This window comes from Anabas testudineus, chromosome 14 (genome assembly GCF_900324465.2).
Source record: "Anabas testudineus chromosome 14, fAnaTes1.2, whole genome shotgun sequence".
Taxonomy (NCBI): domain Eukaryota; kingdom Metazoa; phylum Chordata; class Actinopteri; order Anabantiformes; family Anabantidae; genus Anabas; species Anabas testudineus.
The window spans coordinates 16,036,520-16,058,168 of record NC_046623.1 but is presented as its reverse complement, the minus strand read 5'-3'; the positions used below and the strand labels follow the sequence as shown (position 1 = coordinate 16,058,168).

The 21,649-nt window shown below is 40.0% G+C and overlaps 1 protein-coding gene across 1 annotated transcript in view; it reads left to right on the top strand.

Moving 5' to 3' along the window:
• Positions 1-21,005, top strand: part of kctd16b (potassium channel tetramerization domain containing 16b) — a 62,230-nt gene extending 41,225 nt beyond the window's left edge. The window contains exon 2 of the mRNA XM_026372455.1: positions 20,548-21,005. Within this exon, the coding sequence (XP_026228240.1) occupies positions 20,548-21,005 (458 nt within the window). The remainder of the gene's footprint in view (positions 1-20,547) is intronic.
• Positions 21,006-21,649: the final 644 nt, after the last annotated feature.

The window sequence follows — 21,649 nt, the reverse complement described above, 5'->3', positions numbered from 1 at the left end:
TACTTGCATACCGTGCATCTCTTACATGCAGTCCTTTTTAACAAACACCTGAGAGGAGACTACAGACTGTATATTACACTGCTGCCAGCTTTTTCCACTTTTCCAACTCCCTGGGTCATTTGCTCACCCTGCTATGTAAGAAATCAGATTAACCAGATTATATGTTCCATGGAAACTATAATATGATCCACATAATTGTAATACAGATAACACTGTCTGTGCGGTGGCATGTCCTCAACATGAGTCACACAGTCAATGAGTTGTTAGGTTTAACAACAGATGATCTAAAGTGATAAACAGTTGATGTAATGTCACTGATGTTACAGGGCAGCACGTCCATGGATTTTACATAGGGACCAAACTATACACTTAGCTCAGGGGTGCGCACACTTTCTCAGCATGTGAGTTACTTATAAAGTGACCAAGTCAAAATGATCGACCCACTATAAAAATGTAAAACATATTTATGAATATATTGAGTATTCTTTATTTGTACAATATGTTTATGCATCTTGCATTACTGCCTGAATCCATTTTGTGCAACAAGTCTACTGTATGTATGCATGTAGTGTTAACCATTGAATGTTGTAGGAAAACAGATTGCAACTATACTACTATTATATGACAAGCCCCAGTGCAGAATGGCACCGTTTTATCAGACCTGGCTAAGAAATACTACAAAAAAGACTAAGAAATAGACAAATGACCCAGAAAAAGCATCACATAGTCCAAGAAACAAGCATGATACATGACACATACACTAACAAGCACAACAGACAATGTGGGTGGAATATATACACTATTGACCTAATTACTGACTGAATTCAGGTGTGTGGCTGAGAGCAGAGGCAACCAATGAGTGAATGCAGCTGTGTGTGAGAGTGTGTGTGGCAGAGAACAGGTAACTTTGTGTGTGTGTCTGTGAGCCATAGATAACAGAGTAGGGAAACACTGGGGATCTAAAAACTGGGGAAACAAGCAAAAATAAAACAAAAGAAGGACTCAGGGCAGAAATATGACAGAACCCCCATTTCCAGAAAAGTTGGGACTATTTATAAAATGCAATAAAAATGAAATCTGTCAATTGTTTGTACACACACAGATTTCCCCAGAGTCTGCAAGTCTTTTCCAAAATGTTATGACTCTAGATGGTGCAAAATTCTTTGCAGTCTTGCATTGAGAATTTCTCTTTTTGAACTGATAAACAAATGCAAATTCTCTCACAAAGTTTGGTACCTCTGCTTGCAAACAGTCATACGTATGTTCATCACAACATCTTTACCTCTTACTAATTGCTAGTTTTAGTTTTGTTCCTGGAGATTTTATAAACTTTTCTAGAAGTCTATTTTTTAGCCCCTATCTCAACTTTTTTTAAGCTTGTTGCAGGCACCGAACTCTAAATATTTTTCCATTTATAAAATAGAATTACTTTGATCAAATAAAAATACTGTCAAATTCAAGTGAATTGACAAATCACAGGTTTTAGTTTTTATTCATTTTCTTTTTTAAAAGCCAACTTTTCTGGAAATGGTGTTTGCATTTTGTTAAAGAGTTACTTGCATACTGTGCATCTCTAACACTGTTTTAAAAGAACTGCATCAAACACCTGAGAGGAGACTACAGACAATTCAATTCAATTTTCAATTCAGTTTTATTTGTATAGCGCCAATTCACAACAGAAGTTATCTCAAGGCACTATACAGTGTAAGGTTTAAAACCTTACAGAGAATAATTATACAAAAAATGATATAGAAAACCCAACAATCCCATCTGGGCTAGCTTTAGGCAACAGTGGAGAGGAAAAACTGCCTTTAGATGAGGAAACCTCCAGCAGAACCAGGCTCATAGTGGGCGGGCATCTGCCTCGACCGGTTAGGGTGAGTGGAAAGAGAAGAGAGAAAAGAACAGCAGGCAACTAAAACAACAACAAGCAGCAAGAACAGACTGTAGATTACACTGCTGCCAGCTTTTTCCACTTTTCCAACTCCCTGGGTCATTTGCTCGCCCTGCTATGTAAGAAATCCGAGTAACCAGATTATATGTTCCATGGAAACTATAATATGATCCACATAATTGTAATACAGATAACACTGTCTGTGCGGTGGCATGTCCTCAACATGAGTCACACAGTCAATGAGTTGTTAGGTTTAACAACAGATGATCTAAAGTGATAAACAGTTGATGTAATGTCACTGATGTTACAGGGCAGCACGTCCATGGATTTTACATAGGGACCAAACTATACACTTAGCTGTTTGCTCCTAAAATGGCAGCTATCAAAATCCTCTTCTCTGCTCCATTAAAACACATCCCCTTCTGGTTACACAGTATAATGGCAGCAGTGAACAAAGTGAGTCACTAAGTGTTTTGCACCTGTCTCGTTTAACAGGTGAACAGCCCTGTTCAGTGCTGCTGTTACACTGGCATTTTGTTCCTGTTGAGGTTAATGAGTGTCTGTCTAAATCCTGTCCCCACTCTCGTGGTACAATAGACCAACGCTGACATCCTCTATCTTGGTGCACAGGCCTGAGAGTGAACAGGAAATTGAATAATTAACAAAAAAATAAATACAAATATTATTGGTGTTAGATTTCCTCCCACAATACAAAGATATGCACATTAATATATGAGCCTAAACTGCAAATAACTGAGTGTGTGAGTATGACTGGTTGTCTGTCTCTGTGTGTCATGCCTTGTAATAGACTGTGGACCTCTCCATAGTGAATCCTGCCCCTGACCCACCCTCAGGTGGGATAATAACCAGTCCCCCCAAAACCCTCAGGCCATGCAGGTATAGCTAAAGGATGGATAGAATGAATAAATAATATGACAGCCAAAAGGGAAAGATTCTTATTAATAAAACGTGCTCCTCGTGTAATGTCGAAGCATCAAGGACACAGATGAACAGCAACTTCATCTAGAAATAGAAATAATCCTGAACACAGACAGAGTGGTGTACATGTGAATATATACATTCAAATGACAACGCATTAATAAACAGTATCCTTATGAAAAAGTCATAGACATGGAGAGGGTTTTTCAGGGGCAGGGGCTGAGATTCAATAATCTACCTGTCCAATATAACAATATACATCATTATGTCCTTGGTAGACACTGTAAACAGACTGTGTTTCACATTCACTGCTGTAGCTATGAGACCACTGACATAACCTGCTGGTGTTTTATTTTCACTTTCATAGAAAGAAAAACTTTAAAAAGGCAGCTTTGCTTAGCATTTCACCAGGGGCCTTGGACTGAACATAGGAACCAAGTAAACATTAGCTCAGAGTGATCTGTTGTGGCAAATGGAAAAAACGTTGACTAATCCAAAATTCTCTTTCATTACTTTGCATATTTAGTCTTTTTATAGTGTGGTTAACATATTCAAGCATGTTGTGGGGACAAAAAAGATATTAATTACTTGATTGTACCTTATAACACCATAAATGTTAACGTTCTGTATTGCCGTGTTTTTATAAAATTAGTTTTGAGCACAAAATAACATATTTAAAGGAGAATGACAGTGAACCTGTCAGCTCACCCAGCTCAACATTTATCCACTGTTGAGCTTTGACAGGGTGATTAGAGCTCAGTTAACACAAGCTTTAATGACTGAACATCACATTTTGTCAGCATGTGCCTAACAAGGATGCTAATGAAAAATCAGAAGTACTTCTGCTGATAAAATCCCTGCACATCGCTGTCTAAACGTGACATGGCTTTGAAACTTGAGATGGAGCTTTAGTGCTAGTGCTACAGAATGAGGCTGGGCTGATCTAACCCCACCGTCCTCCACCCTTAATACAGACGTACTGGCTCAGTATCAGTGTAATGATATCTGTTTCTGTGCTCAATATGTAAATATCTTCTGCCCTGCCAGATGGGTTTCTGACAAAGAGCCTGTCGAGCAAAAGGCGAGACTACCTAAGGAGCCCTCCGAGGCCATTTTGTACGTTTTATTTTAATTGGTCTGGAGAACAGTGAGAGCTTTTCAGGAATATTCACAGATTACCAACCTGAAACTATGAAAATGTCCTAATTAAAAGACAACATGCAAGCAGGAGTTTCAGCAGCCTGTTCTAAATAAAGGAGCTACTATTCTTAGTCTGCAGAGAAATTACAGACGCTTCAACTCTAATTCTGCTAAATTAGAAAAATGCTAAAGTGAAGAATGGAGAAATTTTACAGCCCTCTCTGTTTTCTATTAAGATGTCTCTTTCTGTTTATCTGGCTGTTTTTAAAATGAGGGAACCATGCACATTTCTTTCACCCCTGGCTGTTTGTTTCCCCAGCAGATGGAGAACAATCTGTAATGAAGGGTTGATGCGGCTTCGTACCAGGAGACTGACAAAATCTCATGTTTAGTAAATAGGGAGCAGAACAACAAAATTGTTTATTATTTCTAGGCTCAGGAGCTCCAGTGTGTTTCTCTCTTTATTTCCACATTATTTCTGACATTTAAATGACATTTTTTAAGGATTTAATTTAAACAAAGGTGATTCAAATGGTATATCGAATAACACTTTGTAGTTTGGTTGTTACAGGTTACAAACTGTTTTCATAAGATGTCAGATATATTGACCACAACTCCACGAATTTCTCCCTCACTCTCATTTTGTTTTTTTCCGTGTGGACTTTTAAATGTGTTTTTCATTTTATACCATAAAAGAGAACATCCGTCAACTTTTTTTTCCCCTTCATTTTAATTTTTGGGGTTTGTTTGTTTACTGGTGTTTGATCGACCATGACAGAGCTGTATGAAGTTCTGCCTTGTGCTAGAAATCACTGATTGTCACCATTTTCTGGCTCTGCCTGGGAGAATAATCTGGTGGGGCCGCTCGCTGAAGGCTTCAAATACGATTTTCAACCCTACATAATTCTCCCCGGGGAATTTATTCATTTTCTGCTTTGTATGCATGCACATGTTTGAGAAACTGAGGCGTGACAATGGTCCAAGAAGTGCAGTATATTCACACAGCTTGCAATGAGGGTACCTTTATTCAAATGGTCTGTATGAAATGTCACATTGAAAAGAAAAACTGATGAAAGACCTATGTTTACCCACAGCTTGGAACTGTCCTGAGATAGTTTTTATATACCTCTAAATGAATGCTGCTAAACAGTTTGATGATGATGATGATGCTCATTTGCCTGCGATGATGAGCAACTCTAAAACCCAGCAAAAACGCTTGTTCTTTCTTTTCTTGTCTTTCTCCATCTCTTGTGTTAAAAATGAATCGAATCTTCTGCTTTTTGCTACTAATATTCTAAAGCATCCCTTCATTCACATCTTTCATTAAAGTCCATTAAAGGACTGTTCATCAAGTGGGCCGCACTATGTCACGCAGTGACAGACAGTGAATAATGCATCATGAGCTCTGGGGCTAAATTAGTGGCATTGATTGAGAAGCAGGTTTTCACTGAGTACTTCTAAGCTGATGAAGAGTGGAGAGACACTTTGCAAAGTTTATGCACGTGATGTGTGTAAAACATGGGAGGAAGATGAAGAAAAGAACAATGAGGGAGTAATAAAGATAAATTAACAGAGTGTTTGTTTCGGCGCCGTTTGGAGATTGAACATCAGTTGCCTTGGATACCGTGAATTTAAACAGAGAGGGTGATAGAACAAAATAGGCAGAAGCTGAGAAATAGGCAGAGAGAAATGGAGAAAGAGAGAGAAACAGTGGGACACATCATTTAGCATTGTGCCTCTTATCGATTCCACCCTGTCATCGCTCAGGTAATGGCCGATACTAGCTACCAATTAGAAGATTAGGGATGTGGTATATCTCACGCAGACAGCTGGTAAGCTGAAGAGAGAGCGGAGGGCTAGAGAGAGAGGTGTGTATTGGAATCAGTGCCACTAAGAGTCCTCAAAATCCAATCCAATATGACAAGCAACATATGTTTAGAAGAGTGGAACAGAAAAAACGAAAGATGGGAGCGATTCAGGGAGAATTTTGGTCCCTGTGTTGTCCTGCTGAGCTACACGTATTGCTAAAGGGAGCTGACATCTGGTAAATCCTTCAAGCATCCACACATGCAAGCGCAGACACCAACACTTGAATTTACATTCAATCACACACACAATTTTTTGATGAGCTCAAGCAAGTTTCAACTTAGACACACACACACATACGTATATACATGAACTCATAGACACATGTAGAAATGGCTGTAGAGAATTTCATCACAGGAAAATGACGTTGAACTGGGAGTCACAAATGTTTTGATGTGTTGATCCTAAAAGGTCACTCAAGTATACAAAACACATCCATGTACATAAACACGTGTCATATAGCCCTGGATCTATAAAGAACATTGTGGCCTTGTCCTTTTAAGTAAAATACATTTAAGCGCATAAGTCTAAACTTCCTGAGTTTATTTAACAGCACAGAAATCTGGGTTTTGCTTTTCTGCCTCCATTAGAATATGTTGCAATATGATATACTGTAAATGCTTGTACTCGTGGTGGGGAGGGGAGGAATACAGACGCTCCTACTGTGCCATCTGGGCTCATTATAGTACAGTTTCTTTCTGTTATTGAATGGTGCTACTGACAAGTAGCGCTGAGACATAAATACCTGTTTGCTGCTTTTTTTCTCAGTTGCAGACTGCCCACTGTCAATGTCTATTGTATCACATGTAATGTTAATAGCACATATAGCCAGAAAGACACATCAGACTCATTACTTCAGTAGATGCAACACTTGCTTGACTTGTCAATGTCAACAATGTTTTTGACCAAGCATTTTGGAATGACATACAGCCACGTCACACAGTGGAAAGGTGTGTCTGGCTTATGTGCTTTTAATCGTTTTAATGTCTGGATGGACACTGTGGATACATTTAAACAAGGAGACACTCATGTAGGTATATATGTGTGTGTGAGTGAGGAGGCCTACCTATTAAAAAAAGCACTGATCACACATTGTGATGGATGTATGAAGCAGATACTGACTGACTCCATATGGACCTCCATCAGTGAGCTGTATAAGAGCTAAATGTGGGGTGTCCACAACCAGACTGTTCAGAGTTGGTATACGTGCAAACAGATGTATGCACACACAGACATAACACATATACAGATGCACACCCACAAAGACTGAGACGTACACACGGTCCCCAGCTGCGTGAAAAGACGAGTGGCTTAATGACACTTAGCGTGAGATCAACTCTGGAAACGCTCTAAAAGTCACAATGTGCCAAAGCTGTTGTAGCAAATGACTCAACACACAGACACACAAACGTATACACACCCACACCCAGAAGCATGCACACAACCACATTAAATTAATTAACTAAACTGACGTAATAACAGCATAAATAGCACACTAAGGACTAAAATTTCATTTAGCTCCTATCGCTTTTGCAAAAAACTAATTTCAAATCATATGTGACACTATCATTTATTGCTTTTCATCTGTCTAAACCTATTTCTGTTGTGCATATGATGGCAGTAGTCTGACAATTCGCTTTACTGCCAATTACGTTTGCATTCAGTCATGCTCTAAGGCTGTCTGTTGCCCCCTGCTATGTGTCTGCATGTATGAATGTGCTTGGCAAAGAGAGAGAGACCATATGTGTGCGTTCATGTGCATACATACATGTGAGAACATTTATGATCTTGTGTTTGTGTCTGTGTGTTTGATAGCTGTGCCCTACTTCTTCCATCTACACATCATGCATAGTCCCTAATGAGGCCCCTGGGAAGCTGTCCAGAGCTTGTGGTTCTCCAAAACCGCTCCTGTTCCAACTCTATTTCAAAGCTGCTGCCTTCAAGGCTGCACAGCCTTTGAAGTGCTGTGGTTGGTAACCAGTATTCCAGCTCTGTCATTGTCCTTACTGACATTAGCACCATCAGATTTGGCCTATATGTCCGTCCCCTGTTTGAGACAAATGCTGTATGACCATTTGTTTACACCCACGTTTACACAAACTAACAAGCTGCCCAGACAGACAAGAGAACACACACACACACACACAACATACTGCTTACAGCTGCTTGCACTATGTGGATTTTGTTTGTCAAAGCTGTTTCTTTCTTATTTCTTCCTCATTCTTCTTCCCATTGTCTGCCATCTCATCATGAGCGGTGCTAGAGGAGAAGCAGTGGTGACTGCTAACACAGCGACCACACAGAGAGAAACACTACGTCTCCAGTTTTAACAAAATGCTGCCAAAAAGGCAACAGAATGGATGACTGGCAGCGAAGTGGGAAGAATAAGCTGGAAAATAGATGAGAGGTTTTGGAAGGAAGAGGCTGCAAACTGTGCTGTACTGAGAGTATCAACATGTAGAGATTTATAGTAGGTTATGTTAAAGAATGCCACTTCCCCTCAGGGAATACCCTATTCCTTTTGGTTCACCAACCATGTTTTTTTTCTTGCACATCCTGTCCTGTTCTGTTTTCTTTAAATCCTCCCTGCTGGGAATACTCCAGGTGAAATGGGACAACTGTGATGAGCCATTACAGATGATGCTCCAGACTGAGGCCCTTAACATGAAGTAGATGCGTGGAGTGGAGCGTAAAGAGGGAAAAGCAGTTCTCAAGTTCACGTAGTGTTTTGTTTTTGCACAGTTCATGGGGATGAGACGTTAAACTCTCATAAGCATGCATTCTCACAGCCACATGCACAGACAGAATAGATAAAAGATAGAGAAATTCACAATGCTGAAAGGTGGTGGAGTGGTAAAACCCTGCCTAAAAGCCGAAATTGAAAATTATCCTTTCTGGCCTCAGCCCAAATCTCTTCAGAGCTCATTGCATCTGTTTCCTCTCTCAGCCTTTCCTCTCAATAAAGAACAACAATTCCGGACCATGTGGCTGCCTGCTTTAAAAGAGTAAAACAGATCAAGTAAAAAAGAGACCATGATGGAATCAGAGATAAAGAAGGCAAGTACAGAGAGTCCTGCCAGGACGTGAGAGGATTTAGCACCATGATAAGGTTGTATTGATCAGACGCCTTTCAGTCTGTATACCTTTCTGAGCCAACAGCAGCCTTTCTTAATCTTTTGATTCCTCTACTTTTCAGTCAGTCCTGTCATCACTCCAACTATTCATCCTGGACATCCGCATTGACTCTGCCTGTATCTAAAATTGCTCATGTTGAAAATCCTTTTTATTTTTTACCAATCAGGCTTCTTGGATTCAATGATCCATCATCCATTATCATTTATCATCATCAGCTGCTCAATAAGTAAATACACAATTTTACCCCATTTTATGATGTTGAGTCATGAGTGATAATGAAAATGGTTTTCTGCATATGGAAAAAAATAGATAAATACACAAAATGGCTGCTTTGTTCCACCTGTGTGTAGTAACAGCTCAGTCAAGCAGTCACTCATGCAGACAGTGTTGAGAGTTTCAGTTACATTACCGCGGACAAGATGTGTGACTTAATTAACTGAACATTGTATTATCATTACTGCTCAGAAACAGGCAGCCTTCTGGGATTTTCCTGCACCGCGGTGTATTGAGTCTCCAAGAATGACAATAAACATAAATAGCAGCAGGCAGTCGTGAGGATTAAATAGAATGAGAAATGTCAGAAGTCGAAGCTGCGGCATTTCCTGCACACTGTTCAATACAACCCTCAAGTAAATACATTAGGTATAACCTGAATATGAGGCGGGTCAGCTTTGTAATGTAGATTAAGTTTTGCTGACAACCATAATATGGACACCCAAAAAGGCTTTTGAGGCTCCACCATCAATTCCCAAAATTTGAAATAAGACTGAGACAAAAGAAAGAAAAAAGAGAGAGCAAGGCACTTCATTATGTTGGAGGAAAAGGGGTTAGAGGGGTCAGATGACCGATTGGAGAGACAAAGAGTGGAGACTGTTTGAGAGTGGATGAAATGAGTGAATTGAAACTGAAATCAAAGGGAAAGGGATAAAAAAACGAGGGGAAAAATAATATAGTCTTTTTTTTAAGATGAAAAATGAATGATCACTCATGCAAATGATGGAAATAGTAAAAATTAAAATATGGTGTCAGAATTTCATGGTTCTCTGTTTGAAAATAGGGGCTTGTTTCCTTCGGTTCTGGTGTAGGTTTCTGCCTCAAGTAGTAGTATTTTGAGACCTTCTTCACAGGTGATAGTAAACTGAACCATAAGATTGGCAGGTTCATTGGGGCGGTGTCAGCAGTAATAAGTGGGAGGCAAAGCTTTTGATTTACCAGTCGATCTATTTTCCAACCCTTACCTATGATCACGAGCCATGGGTAGTGATCAAAGATAAAGGACTACGAATATGAGCAGCTGAAATTAGCTTTCTCCGTTAGCTAATTTACTCCCACTGGAGGTTTTCCAGGCAATGTCTTGTGTGTGGTCTGGAAACACCTTGGAATTCCCCAACAGGAGCTGAAAAATGTAACTGAGGAGAGAGGTGTCTGCAACTAAATGATCCAGATAAGCAGCAGAAAATTGATTGATGGATGGAAGCACCCTTCCTTACGTTCCTAACATTGTGTGTAAGTGTGTGTGTGTGTGTAACAAATGGATAATGGGGGAATGGGTGTGACAGAGAGACAGAGATAGTGACTAGTGAGTGCTCTGCTGGGCAGCGATAATGCTCTTGCAATTGTTTGCCGATTACGGCCTTTTTGTTTGTGCCGACATCATCTGCAGATAATTCATCTGCAGACGGAGTATTTCTGTTTGTCAGCACCAATATGCAGTGTGAACTTTTATAACCACAAACATGTCAATATACATAACGGCTGAGTGTGTCTCCACAAACTGTATCCATGTTCAGTGTGTTCTTAGTTCTGTACATCATTGTCTTAAAAACCCAGCATCAGAAATAAATGTTTCCAGAGTGCGTTGGTCTGATTCTTCTAATAAAATATTCAGGTCTTTGGCTACATAGGCCTTTTAGAAGTTTCCATTTGTCATCTCTGTCTAACCAGTACACCTTTCACTCCTAAACTGTGTAGTTCAGTTGTTTCCTTTTTTGTTAACACAGCACTCTACCTATGTGTGGTCTCTACTGTATTTCCTTATACTGCTGGCTACACGGTGTCAACATTTCTGCTGCTACAGGCTTCTGGCTTGGTTGCTTTCTCATCAAAAAAACTGGATTTCTGACACCGTGAAGAATCACCTTTTCATAGCAACCCATGATTCACCTGTTAGCCCACAGGTGACATTACAGTCGTGTTCACATGTAAATATATGAAAGCAGTGCAAGGGAACTGGCAACGCCATGCTGTAGAAAATAAATTGCCATTTGCAATCAATTGTTGCTGCCATTTCATACCTCAAATGATGAAAAAAGAAATCAAGGTGGGTGTTTCATCATAGTGATGGAGAAAAAGTAATGTAGAATTGAGTGCGAGTTCTGTGGATTGATGGATGACTGTGAATAGACCTAAACAGAATAAAAAGCCCAGCAAAGCAAACAAACTTTGCAAGAAATACTGTGAAACTAAAAGCATATTTTATGGCTGGTTTGTTCTATAATATATTGTTCATATATTCAATGATACACGCACGTCAAACTCTTTTGGCTACATTATCCTTGTTTCTGCATATTCTGAAAGACCAAAATAGACCAATACATGAAGCAACAGATTCATCTCCACAATAGATCTTGCAAATGATGCAGTTGCTACTTTCAAATTTTCTGTCCTAACATTTGGTAACGTAAATGAAAGGGAACAGGTGAATATGATCAGTAACAATATGAGCAGTGATGGTCTGTTATTCAGTGAGAGGCCGGACAGCGCCGGTGGTTTGAGAGAAGAGGATCATTAATTTGCATCATGTTTAAGAGTGGAGTCTGAATATGGGGGTTTGAAAGTGATAATTTTCACAAGTATTATTAATGAATGCTAGCAGCGGCTGGTGCCTGTGTAAAAAAACTCTAAAGTAGATTTGTTTTCTGCATGTGTAGAGGCTTGATTAGTAATCAGCAGAGCTGGTCTTCAAGAGGAAAGTTTCATTGTGCCCGCATCAGTACAGCTAACCAAGTCCCCATTGTTGCAATTAGGTTTTGTGCATGAGGGGACGGGAGGACGGCTGTTCTATGTCAGACATTAATTGGTTATTTTTCTTCATGTTGAAACTGAGAAAAACTTTCCACCATTCAAAAAAAATAAAATAAAATAAAAAAGACCAACTTTTCTTACATTTTTCTCTTCTCCCTGCTTCTTACTCTGCTTTGCACCTCCCCCTACTGCAACTACTAATAGTTTCTTACTCATCCAAAATAAAATTAAAATAATAGCCAGTGATAGTGGTATCACATTTCTTTTATGAAGCTGTGCCAGATTTTCAAAGTTCCACTTTTAATCTCTGAGGAAAGCCTGCCAGTGTGTTTCTGTAACATATGGTGAATTATGAATGCGTCGGCATGTGTTGTATACATTTTTTAGGCTGTTGCAGAGTGATCTGGGTTTAAAAGAGAGACACTAACGTTTACAGTAAACTCTAAATTATAGGGACAATGGGATCGAGAGGCAGAAAGGAATGGGGTAGAAAAAGTGACAGGTAAACAAATGTACATTTACAAGTGGAAACTCCAGCAACCACATACAGTAGTGTTGCTCTCCGTAATACAACACCTGCTTGTGGGAGAGAGAGGCATTTTTCATTTAACAAATGCACAAAACAAAACAAACATGAGTGTAGAAAGACACTACACTACACCGAGGTATGCAATCTTTAAATACAGGAGGGAGAAAATGCTGGCATAATCGAAGTGACTGGTTTGAGAAGCTGAACAGTCGCACATCACTTCATGCTGCTGTGTGAGGAACTAATTATGCAGCATCAAGAGAAAACTGGAAGAAGAAGAGAGGGGGAATAAGGAGGGAGCCGGGTGCTTAATTCTTGTTATTTATTATGCCAACCTTGCAAATATGGCTCTAACTAACAATTTGCAAAGGAATACATGCCTCTTGCATCCTGAATGTGCTGATTTTACATTTGACAGTTGACATTTTTGTCCAGAACTCATTCCCATGGCCAGGACAGTTTAATCAATATCTGACGAACCAAGCTTCTTCCCACAGCTAAAAACCAGACAGCTGAGATGTAAAGCAGGCTCAGGCTCCTGGCTTGACCAGCATCTGTCATGCTGAAGTGTCCTTGGGCAAGATGCTGAATCACTGCCAACTTTAATTGCCATTCTTGCGACCTCTCCGTGGAGTAAGGTCTGTGAAAGAAAAAAAGAATCTCCTTGTAGGGATAAACACATTATCACATGTTTTATTACATTTAACCTGTGAAGACATCAGGTTGTGCCTTAGTGCTGGAAGCTGCTCGGCTGGCAGCGAGAAACAGACTGACTTTGTGAATACAAAGAGCAGTTTTTGAAATAAAATAAAATCCATTTTATACAACTGATATCAGCTCTGAACCAGAAAATAGACTCATATGCCCAGAAAATCACACAGAGTACAGCCAGCATCTCATTCTCCCTTTTTTGTGATTGATTCTCTATGGTGCTACACATTGGTTTGATGCTCAAGGGAGAAACAGACTATCTCTCACACTGACTTTGTTTTTGCTCTGATAATCTGAATGCTAAGTCGTATAATCTTAACCTCCCTTGGAACTGCAGCGGTGTGAGGGTTGAGATCAATTAGTATTTCAGTTTTGATTTGAATTGTGGTAATCATCAAAGTCACCAGTGTGCTGAGCGTAAAACACAGCAGAAACTGTACTACTACATAAATGACGTAAGACTCATTCAGTACTGACACCAACGGTTATACAGAATGGTTTGTTTACATTTTATCCTCATGGCATTATGTGATCGTAGGACCTTTTTACAAAGGCCTGAAGTACTATAATCTGCTGGTTATTATAAAATTTTTTGGCTGAACCGACCCCTCATTTATGGAGCTAGCTGAAGTTAAATGGATGAGTCCATAGAAAAAGTTACACTTAATCCAAAAATGAGCTCTGATGGTATCTAACAATGTGTAAGTGCACAGATAATCTCTGTCAAAGCCCATTCAGGAATGACTCAATTTGAACTCTAATCAGTGAGCTTACTGTATCTTCAGATTTCACTTAGAGCCGTTTCTGACGATGTCTCCGAGCTAATTTGCATTATCCCCAGAAATAATAAATGAGCTGTTCTGTTGTTTGTTCAGTTTTAATTTGACTCAATTGAAGCGACTGCTTGAGGAGTTGTATCTAACACGACACCCTCTGTGGATGTTGACTTGCCAAGATGGATATAAATAAGAAGGACCGACTGTTGGAGAGAAACATGGGAGGTAAAAAAAAGGAAAGTAACTGAGAAGGACAGAGAATGATAAAGACGTGAAGTTGAGAAAAGAAGAAGTAGGGAGAGAGACACAAAAGCAGAGAGATGCAGACAGTAGAGTTGAAGTGGAGAAGGGAGTGATAGATAGAAGAGGTTTATTTGCTTTTGTTGTGCCAACCTCATTTATCTCCGGTGAACAGCCTCCCAGTGCTGAGAGGCTGTATGACAGAAATCAATCAGAGGGCAATCGTCCATACACTTCCACTGATGCGCCAACCCATCGATACAGGCTTAAGAGAGGAATGGGAAGGGAGAGATGCATGGGGAGAGGAAGAGAGGAACGGGGAAAGTGTCCAGACAAAAAATAGAAACTGCACTATAAAATAAATTAAGAGGAAAACTGGGAGGAAAATAAGCTTTGTTTTGCCAGGAAGAAAACATAATGAGATAAATATCTGAGTCTGTTGGACTCACCGTGTAATATCTTGGAAAGGAAATGCTGTTTAGTTGTTTGGAGACATTTAAAAGTAATTTTTTGTGCTTTCTGGATCTCCGCTCTCTTTGATTTGACAAACGTCAGTGGTGTTGCATGTTAAATTGGTGGGTGGGTGGGAGAAGATAGTAGAATTAGAGACACACTCAGTGTTTTATATGTGTTCACTCTGTGTCTGTCTCCAGATAACACTGCTGTCCACAAGCTTCACAAGTGAAGAAACTATGTTCACGCCAATTAATTAAATGGGCAGAGTTATGCCACTGAATTCTATCAACACTGTGAGAAAGAGAAAAGAAATTGTTTAGCCTGAGAGAAAGTCTGAGAGTCCAAAATCTGGGCATTAAACCTGCACTTATTATATTAGCTATACTGGGTAATCACTGTATCAGCTAAACGCAAACATAACACAAAATGTGTTAGTGTTGACGGCTTATTTTGGAATACAAATACCTGTGTTATATTAAGATAACCATCACACATATTGAAACTGTCTGTGTACTAAACTGTAAATCAAACAACACATTATACAACTGCGAGTTCAACACAATGAGACGACCCTTAAATAGTAACTGATGTAAGCAAATTATAGCTCATAGAAACATGTGGAAAGAAAATCAGGTTTGTGTGTGATTGTATTTTCATTATGTAGCGTGTGTGTGTGTGTGTGTGAGAGAGTGTGTCTGTGTCTATTTAATTGTGAGTGTAGTGTCAGGCCTTTTTACTGACCAGAGCCAACACAAGTTGTGGATGTCCCCGCTGAGATCAATACAACAAAGCTAGAAGCACCTGTCAAGAAGCATTGTCTGTTTATGCGTGTGTGTGTGTGTGTGTGTGTGTGTGTGTGTGTGTGTGTGTGTGTGTGTGTGTGTGTGTGTGTGTGTGTGTGTGTGAGAGTGTGTAACAGCACGTGGTAGTCATTAGACTTCATGTCAGAGCTCTTGTCCACCTCCCCTGGAATACAAACAACATGAGATCACATGAATCAATTGCTGCACATACAGTACAGTATAACACAACACACACGGACGCACACACACAACCTGACGGTGTGTGTGCTGAGTGATGCAGGCCGGAGGCACGGCCGACAATCTGTCACCTCTGATGACATGAATGGGAACCCCAGCTGACACCAGCCTCCCTCTGCCCACCGGCATACAGATAATAGTTCCAAGGCCAATGTCACTTTCACACTGAGGGATGACCACAGGCACACACACACACACACACACACACACATACAATTACACTCCTATACAACTAAGTGTTGCGTGATCACCTTTGCTACAGAATTGGACGTTGTACAGATCAGGTATTTTGGCAGAAATTATCCTGTGGCAACTACATTTCCTGCAGTTTAGTCATATAGAAACAGAGTTTTGGTTGCAGAAACACATGCATGCTACACTACAACAAGTATGATGTATGACTACAGGCAAGTACACACACTGACCTACGTTAGGCGCTCACATTTGGTGCGTCATCTCACATTACATGTGTGGGCATGTATATATTTCGATGTTCACTTACGCACAGACACACACACACTCATTTGGCCCTGAAGGAAGGAATTTAAGCCCTTTTCCCCACGTCATGTAACGGCATACTTGACCTTGAAAAGCCCTAATCTCTGTTGATCCGTAATGCTGTAGGTTTGATGTTCCTCAAATTTACACAATTAATACAAGAATGTAGCAGTTAGATCCGCTCCAACACCGATTATCATTAAGAAATACGTATTTACCTGCATTTCCCTTGTTGCTGTAGTTTATCAGCACACATGTTGTTGTTGTTCTGACCTTTTAGTTTTTTCACCAATATATAATTCATTGAGATTATAATGGCAACGAGCAACCGGGCCTTTTACCGCTAACAAGGAAGCCAATAAAGACATAAAGACGCTTCCTTAAGGAAAAGTACAGTTAGATGAATATGGCCTGGAACCACCCCTGTCTCCTTTGTGCTGTCCACATAAGTGGTGATATTAATTAATTAATACAACATGAGGAACAAAGGGAAAAAGAACAATTTACTTAACTATAAGCTTGTCAATGCAACCTTTTCTAAGTGGCACCTTTTGAATGAATATAGTGTCTTAATTGGAAATTAAACTGATGTTGAAATAATGAATGGGTGTCAAGATTTTATGATGTGTTTAAGGTACCATAAGATATAAAAATGTTATTCTGCTAACATTCAGCTAAAATTCAGGCACATTGTTGCTACAGAAACTGCGCCTTGTCCTCACCACTGTGATTTATTCTATATAATCCAAAAGTGCTGACATGCACGTAGGCGTGATTGATGGGAAGGGAGACACCCTCTCTTCAAGACATCTCCTGACTGGTACGAACAATCAACCTCAGGTTATTTGATGAGTGAGCGGATCATTCAGGTGAGTCACCTAGCTGTCACAGAGAGAAACTGTCAAATTCATGGCATTTAAAGACCTAAAAGACCTGCTCTATGATAATGACTAGACAGGAAGTTGATCCTTTTCTAATAGTGAAGTATGCTTTTATTATAGGATAAAATAAGTCCCTGTTTGGGTCAGAACTTAACTATATAGTCCATGCTACCTGTTAAACAACACAATCACGTCTTTCACAGAACAGGGACATGACATCATCCTATTAAACGGATTGCTCAGGCATGATGCAAGGAAATTTATCACAGTTCCTGCAGTTTAAATGACTCCATGAGCAGAAAAAAAACAACAACCCTCCAATTACGAATGTCCACCTGAGTGATGGATGCAGGCATCTTTTGGGCCACTCGGTAACAAGATGCATCTTTCTGTCCCCAGCATAATTACATGAGCCGGTTTGTGTAGCTAATACAGCCTTTGAAACTCGAAAACCTTGACCTTTAATTATCGCACCTCTGTCAGTGTAAATTTGGAAGCTCCAAAAGACACTGCCAAAACGCATCATTCCGCTGTGGTGAGGCAAAATTGGATTGGAGATTTCTGAGAAACAGTTTATGCCTTAATTTGGTTTATGGAGCCTTGGGAGACTCCGTACTGGGACCATTACTGTTTAGTTTGTCCTTACATACTGACACACATATATGCTGATGATGCTTTTCTGTAAGTTCCTGCACAGAGGAAATGGGAAGTAGCTAAAAAATTTAAAAGGCTTTGTGTTAAGTATTTCTGAATGTTTTACTGTGTCCTCTTTGCACTTAAACAGCACTAACCTTATGGATGATGAAGAGAAATTTACATTACTTACAGTTTTTTAGATGGAAAGAACTTTAAAAAAGAAACATTAGTTCAGGCAGATGGAAAATTAATGAAATAAACCTGAATAAGTGAAACATAAACAGTTAATTTTCACCTCAATTTGCAAGACGTGGTGCAGTGTAAATACTAATTAGAAAGTGCAAGTCTACAAACTTTTTTTTTACTTCAATTAGCAGGAGTAATTGGTTTAACTGCTAATATGTCTCGTTGTGCTTCGAAGCATCAACCCTGCATACTGACAAATAATTTTCTGTGGTTACAGTATCAATGCGCAGAAGATACCACTCAGTGACTTATTTTACAAATCTGCGCTTCAATTTTAAAATAGCTCTAAAGTGTGTTCCTATTTGAATTATTTACCAGAATTATTTGTCATGAGGGTAAAACTTTAACAAGAACTGGTTGAAATGTTAAATCACACCCCTCCTTAGCAGGCTTGAGTGTTAGCAAGGCTGATAGCCTCTCACAACACCTGCAAATTAAAGCAGCATGTCACTGTCAGAACGAGCTGAATCTCTGTGGATATAATTACTAAATGCCAAAGTTTAAACACAGGGTCACATTTCAAATGTACATCACAAGGCCACACATGGACACACACCACCACACACACTTAGCAAGGCTCTTTAAGACACATAAGATATGAGATGTTGCAGCTTCACCTGTCCCATCGTGTTAACTTTATATGGAAAGACAGATTAGCTAAAGGCAAATACAGAGTCTGAGACCATAAATTTAAAAAACCATTTACAATCAGAGGGTCTGCTGTTTAGTCATGGTGACATAAATGTACTTTAAAAAGCCACTAAAAAGGTTGGACGGCGATCAAGAAGATTACACCTAACGATTACATCTTTTTAAAATCTGAGGCTAATCTAGTTTTCATTTGTGACATGGATGATGTTCATTTCACAAACAGTGTGTGTATAGAAAGTATATTTTTGTGTACTTAATGTTAGTACTCTCACCACTTGGACTAACAGTGGGAGTCAGTGTCAAAGCAGTCCAAGAACCGTTTCTATTTATAGTCTATTAAATGTAGCTGCAATATGTGGTAACTGTTCATTACTGGTACTCAGGAACAAATATTGTTTAGATGAACTGATTTCTACTCTGTTACTTGAAAAATGAACCAAACATGCTGCTGAGAACAAAGGGAATTAAAAGCAAGGAGGCCACTTATTTTAAGCAGCATTATTTATAGCCTCTTACTATCTTGTTTGAAGTGAAATGATAGCAGCACATGGAAAAAAGATGATGGTACTACTGATGAATAGAAAAGCTGAAGCCTGCCTGCATGTGTGTGGTAGAGTAAATGATGAAGGGCGGGGTTTCAGAATTGTGTGCGCCGCCGCACGTGTGTGTTTGCCTCCGGGGTTTTGATCCCTCGCCTCGCTAAACAGAGAGGAGTCCATCAGCAACAGATACCCCTTCAATTATTCAGGGGGTTAGCATGAAAAATGAATGGCTGTTTCCTGGAGTGAGAGGTGCAGTGCTTCTATGGTTCTTCTCAATCCCTCAGTTTACTGCACACTCGCACAGAAGCTAGACCGAGCAATTGATTTCTTACAGCAATGACTGTGAATCTCTGCTTTTGTCTCGTTATTGGTTTAGACCACAACTATAGGGCAGCTGTACCAATCGCATCAACCCTCAGGTACTCTGTGAGATACTGCAACTTTTTTTGACACACACTCCTGCCTCGAGTTTACTGTAGAGTTTACTGTACTGTTGAGGGGAAGCAGCTCGATATAAACTCTCCTATGACCTGTAGCACATCAATTCTAGACATTGCGCAGAATTTTATTTCACAGTGCAATGGGAAAACACTTCAAAGGTTTGAAAGAAAGACGAGGTTGTCAAGTATGGCTTTCAAGTAACGCTAACCGGAATCAGCATGTTTGCTGATGGGGGCACTTAACTGACAATTAGCAGGTCAAAAGACGTCTCCAGGTTTAGATGTTTAATTAAAATCACTGCATATAGCTGGTCACTTAAATGCTGCTGAAACATTCATTTTTAAACTGAATGACTCTTTGTAACCTTAATATATAATAATATAATATATGATATAAATACACTAAATATTAGCAAAAAAGAAAAACACCTTATATTTGTACTGCAGTGACTCCTCTTTAAGTCCCACTCCCACTTCCTTCAGTGTTTTTGCTGTAAACACATTTGCAGCATGTGAATCTGGACCTTCATTGTGTGTCTGCACCTGATTTTTACTTGTTTTGTGTGACAGCATGGATCTATGAGCTGTGTTCTCTGCACAATACAAGCTTGTCACAGTCATTCAGTTCACTTCCATGGCTGGATTGGATGCAAGCCAGTTGTCCCTTGTGTCATGTCACTTTGTTCTAGGTGATAGTCATTTAGTATTAGCTGACTTTTCTTCTCTTTGCGCCTTCAGTGCTTATTACGTCGCCTTTCTTCTCCCGTCGGACTAATTTGTGCCTCTCTTTGTGCCATTGTCTCATTTTTCTCTTCATGATGATTGACCCCCAAAAAAAAGGTGAAAAAATAGCTCTGCATAAAATATAATGTTAGCTCCTTCTCTATTTTTCTGTCTTTTCAGGTGGTCCATCACGTTGGTCCTCTCCTCCATGTGACTGCTGCTGCAAGAACCACAAAGGTGATGGTGAGAGTGGCACCTCGTTCAATGAGCTCTCCACCTCCAGCTCCGAGAGTCAGTCAGAGGCCAGCTCTCCCCAGGGAACAGTCATCTGTGGCCCAGTAAGTCGCCAGTCACACCCCCATGCCAATGTCCAAACCCTGGATAGGCCACTGAAAAAGGGCCCCGTTACCATGCTCCAGCAGTCTGAACATCGGCGGAAGAGTGATTTGCTGCGCACGCTCACAGCGAGCTCCCGTGACACCAGCACCTGCAAGAAAAGACCTACAAAAGAGAAGCCGACAGTCGAGGAAGAGCTGGAAAAGTGCATTCAAGACTTCCGCAAGATCAAGATCCCAGAAAGGTTCCCTGAGAGGAAGTACATGTGGCAAGCCGACCTGCTGAGAAAGTATCGCCTCTGAGCCAGGAAACTGGACAGAGGGAGCAGATTTATGAGGCCAAGGATCAGTTTACATGTTTTTTGATCATGACTTTTGCAACAAAATGGAGATAATACTAAACTCATTTAAATCCAGCTTCTGGGGGGATCTTCAACTGTATGACAGTAGGTTGAAAGTCAACACAGAACCTAAAAAGAAGCATAAAAATAGACATTTGCTCTTATTGACGTATGTAGTATGTGTGTATGTAGTTTAGGCCTACTGTATGTACTGTAAGTATGTGCCGTACATTGCTGAATGCTTCAGAGCTTTGAATAATTTATCCCTGAGAGCCTCCTCAATGAACCAATCAACGAACCGAAGGCTTGCAAGTGTCTTTGGTGGCTGTTATTGAGGGTTACTGGACTACACACATGGTAATCTATCATTATTTAGCTGAAAAAGACACCACAAGAGTCACAAAATTAGCCCACAAACACAATAGTGACTTGGTATGTGAATGTGTGTGTTTGCTGGTGCGTGTGTGTGTTCGTGCTCAGGTGGCCTAGAGGTCACAGATAAATCTGCATCAAGATCCATTAATAATTCATGCCGTCCCAACAGTGCTCTCACTATAAATACACCCGGAGCTCTGTGCTGCCAGGGTGGCGTAAACAGCTGGGTTG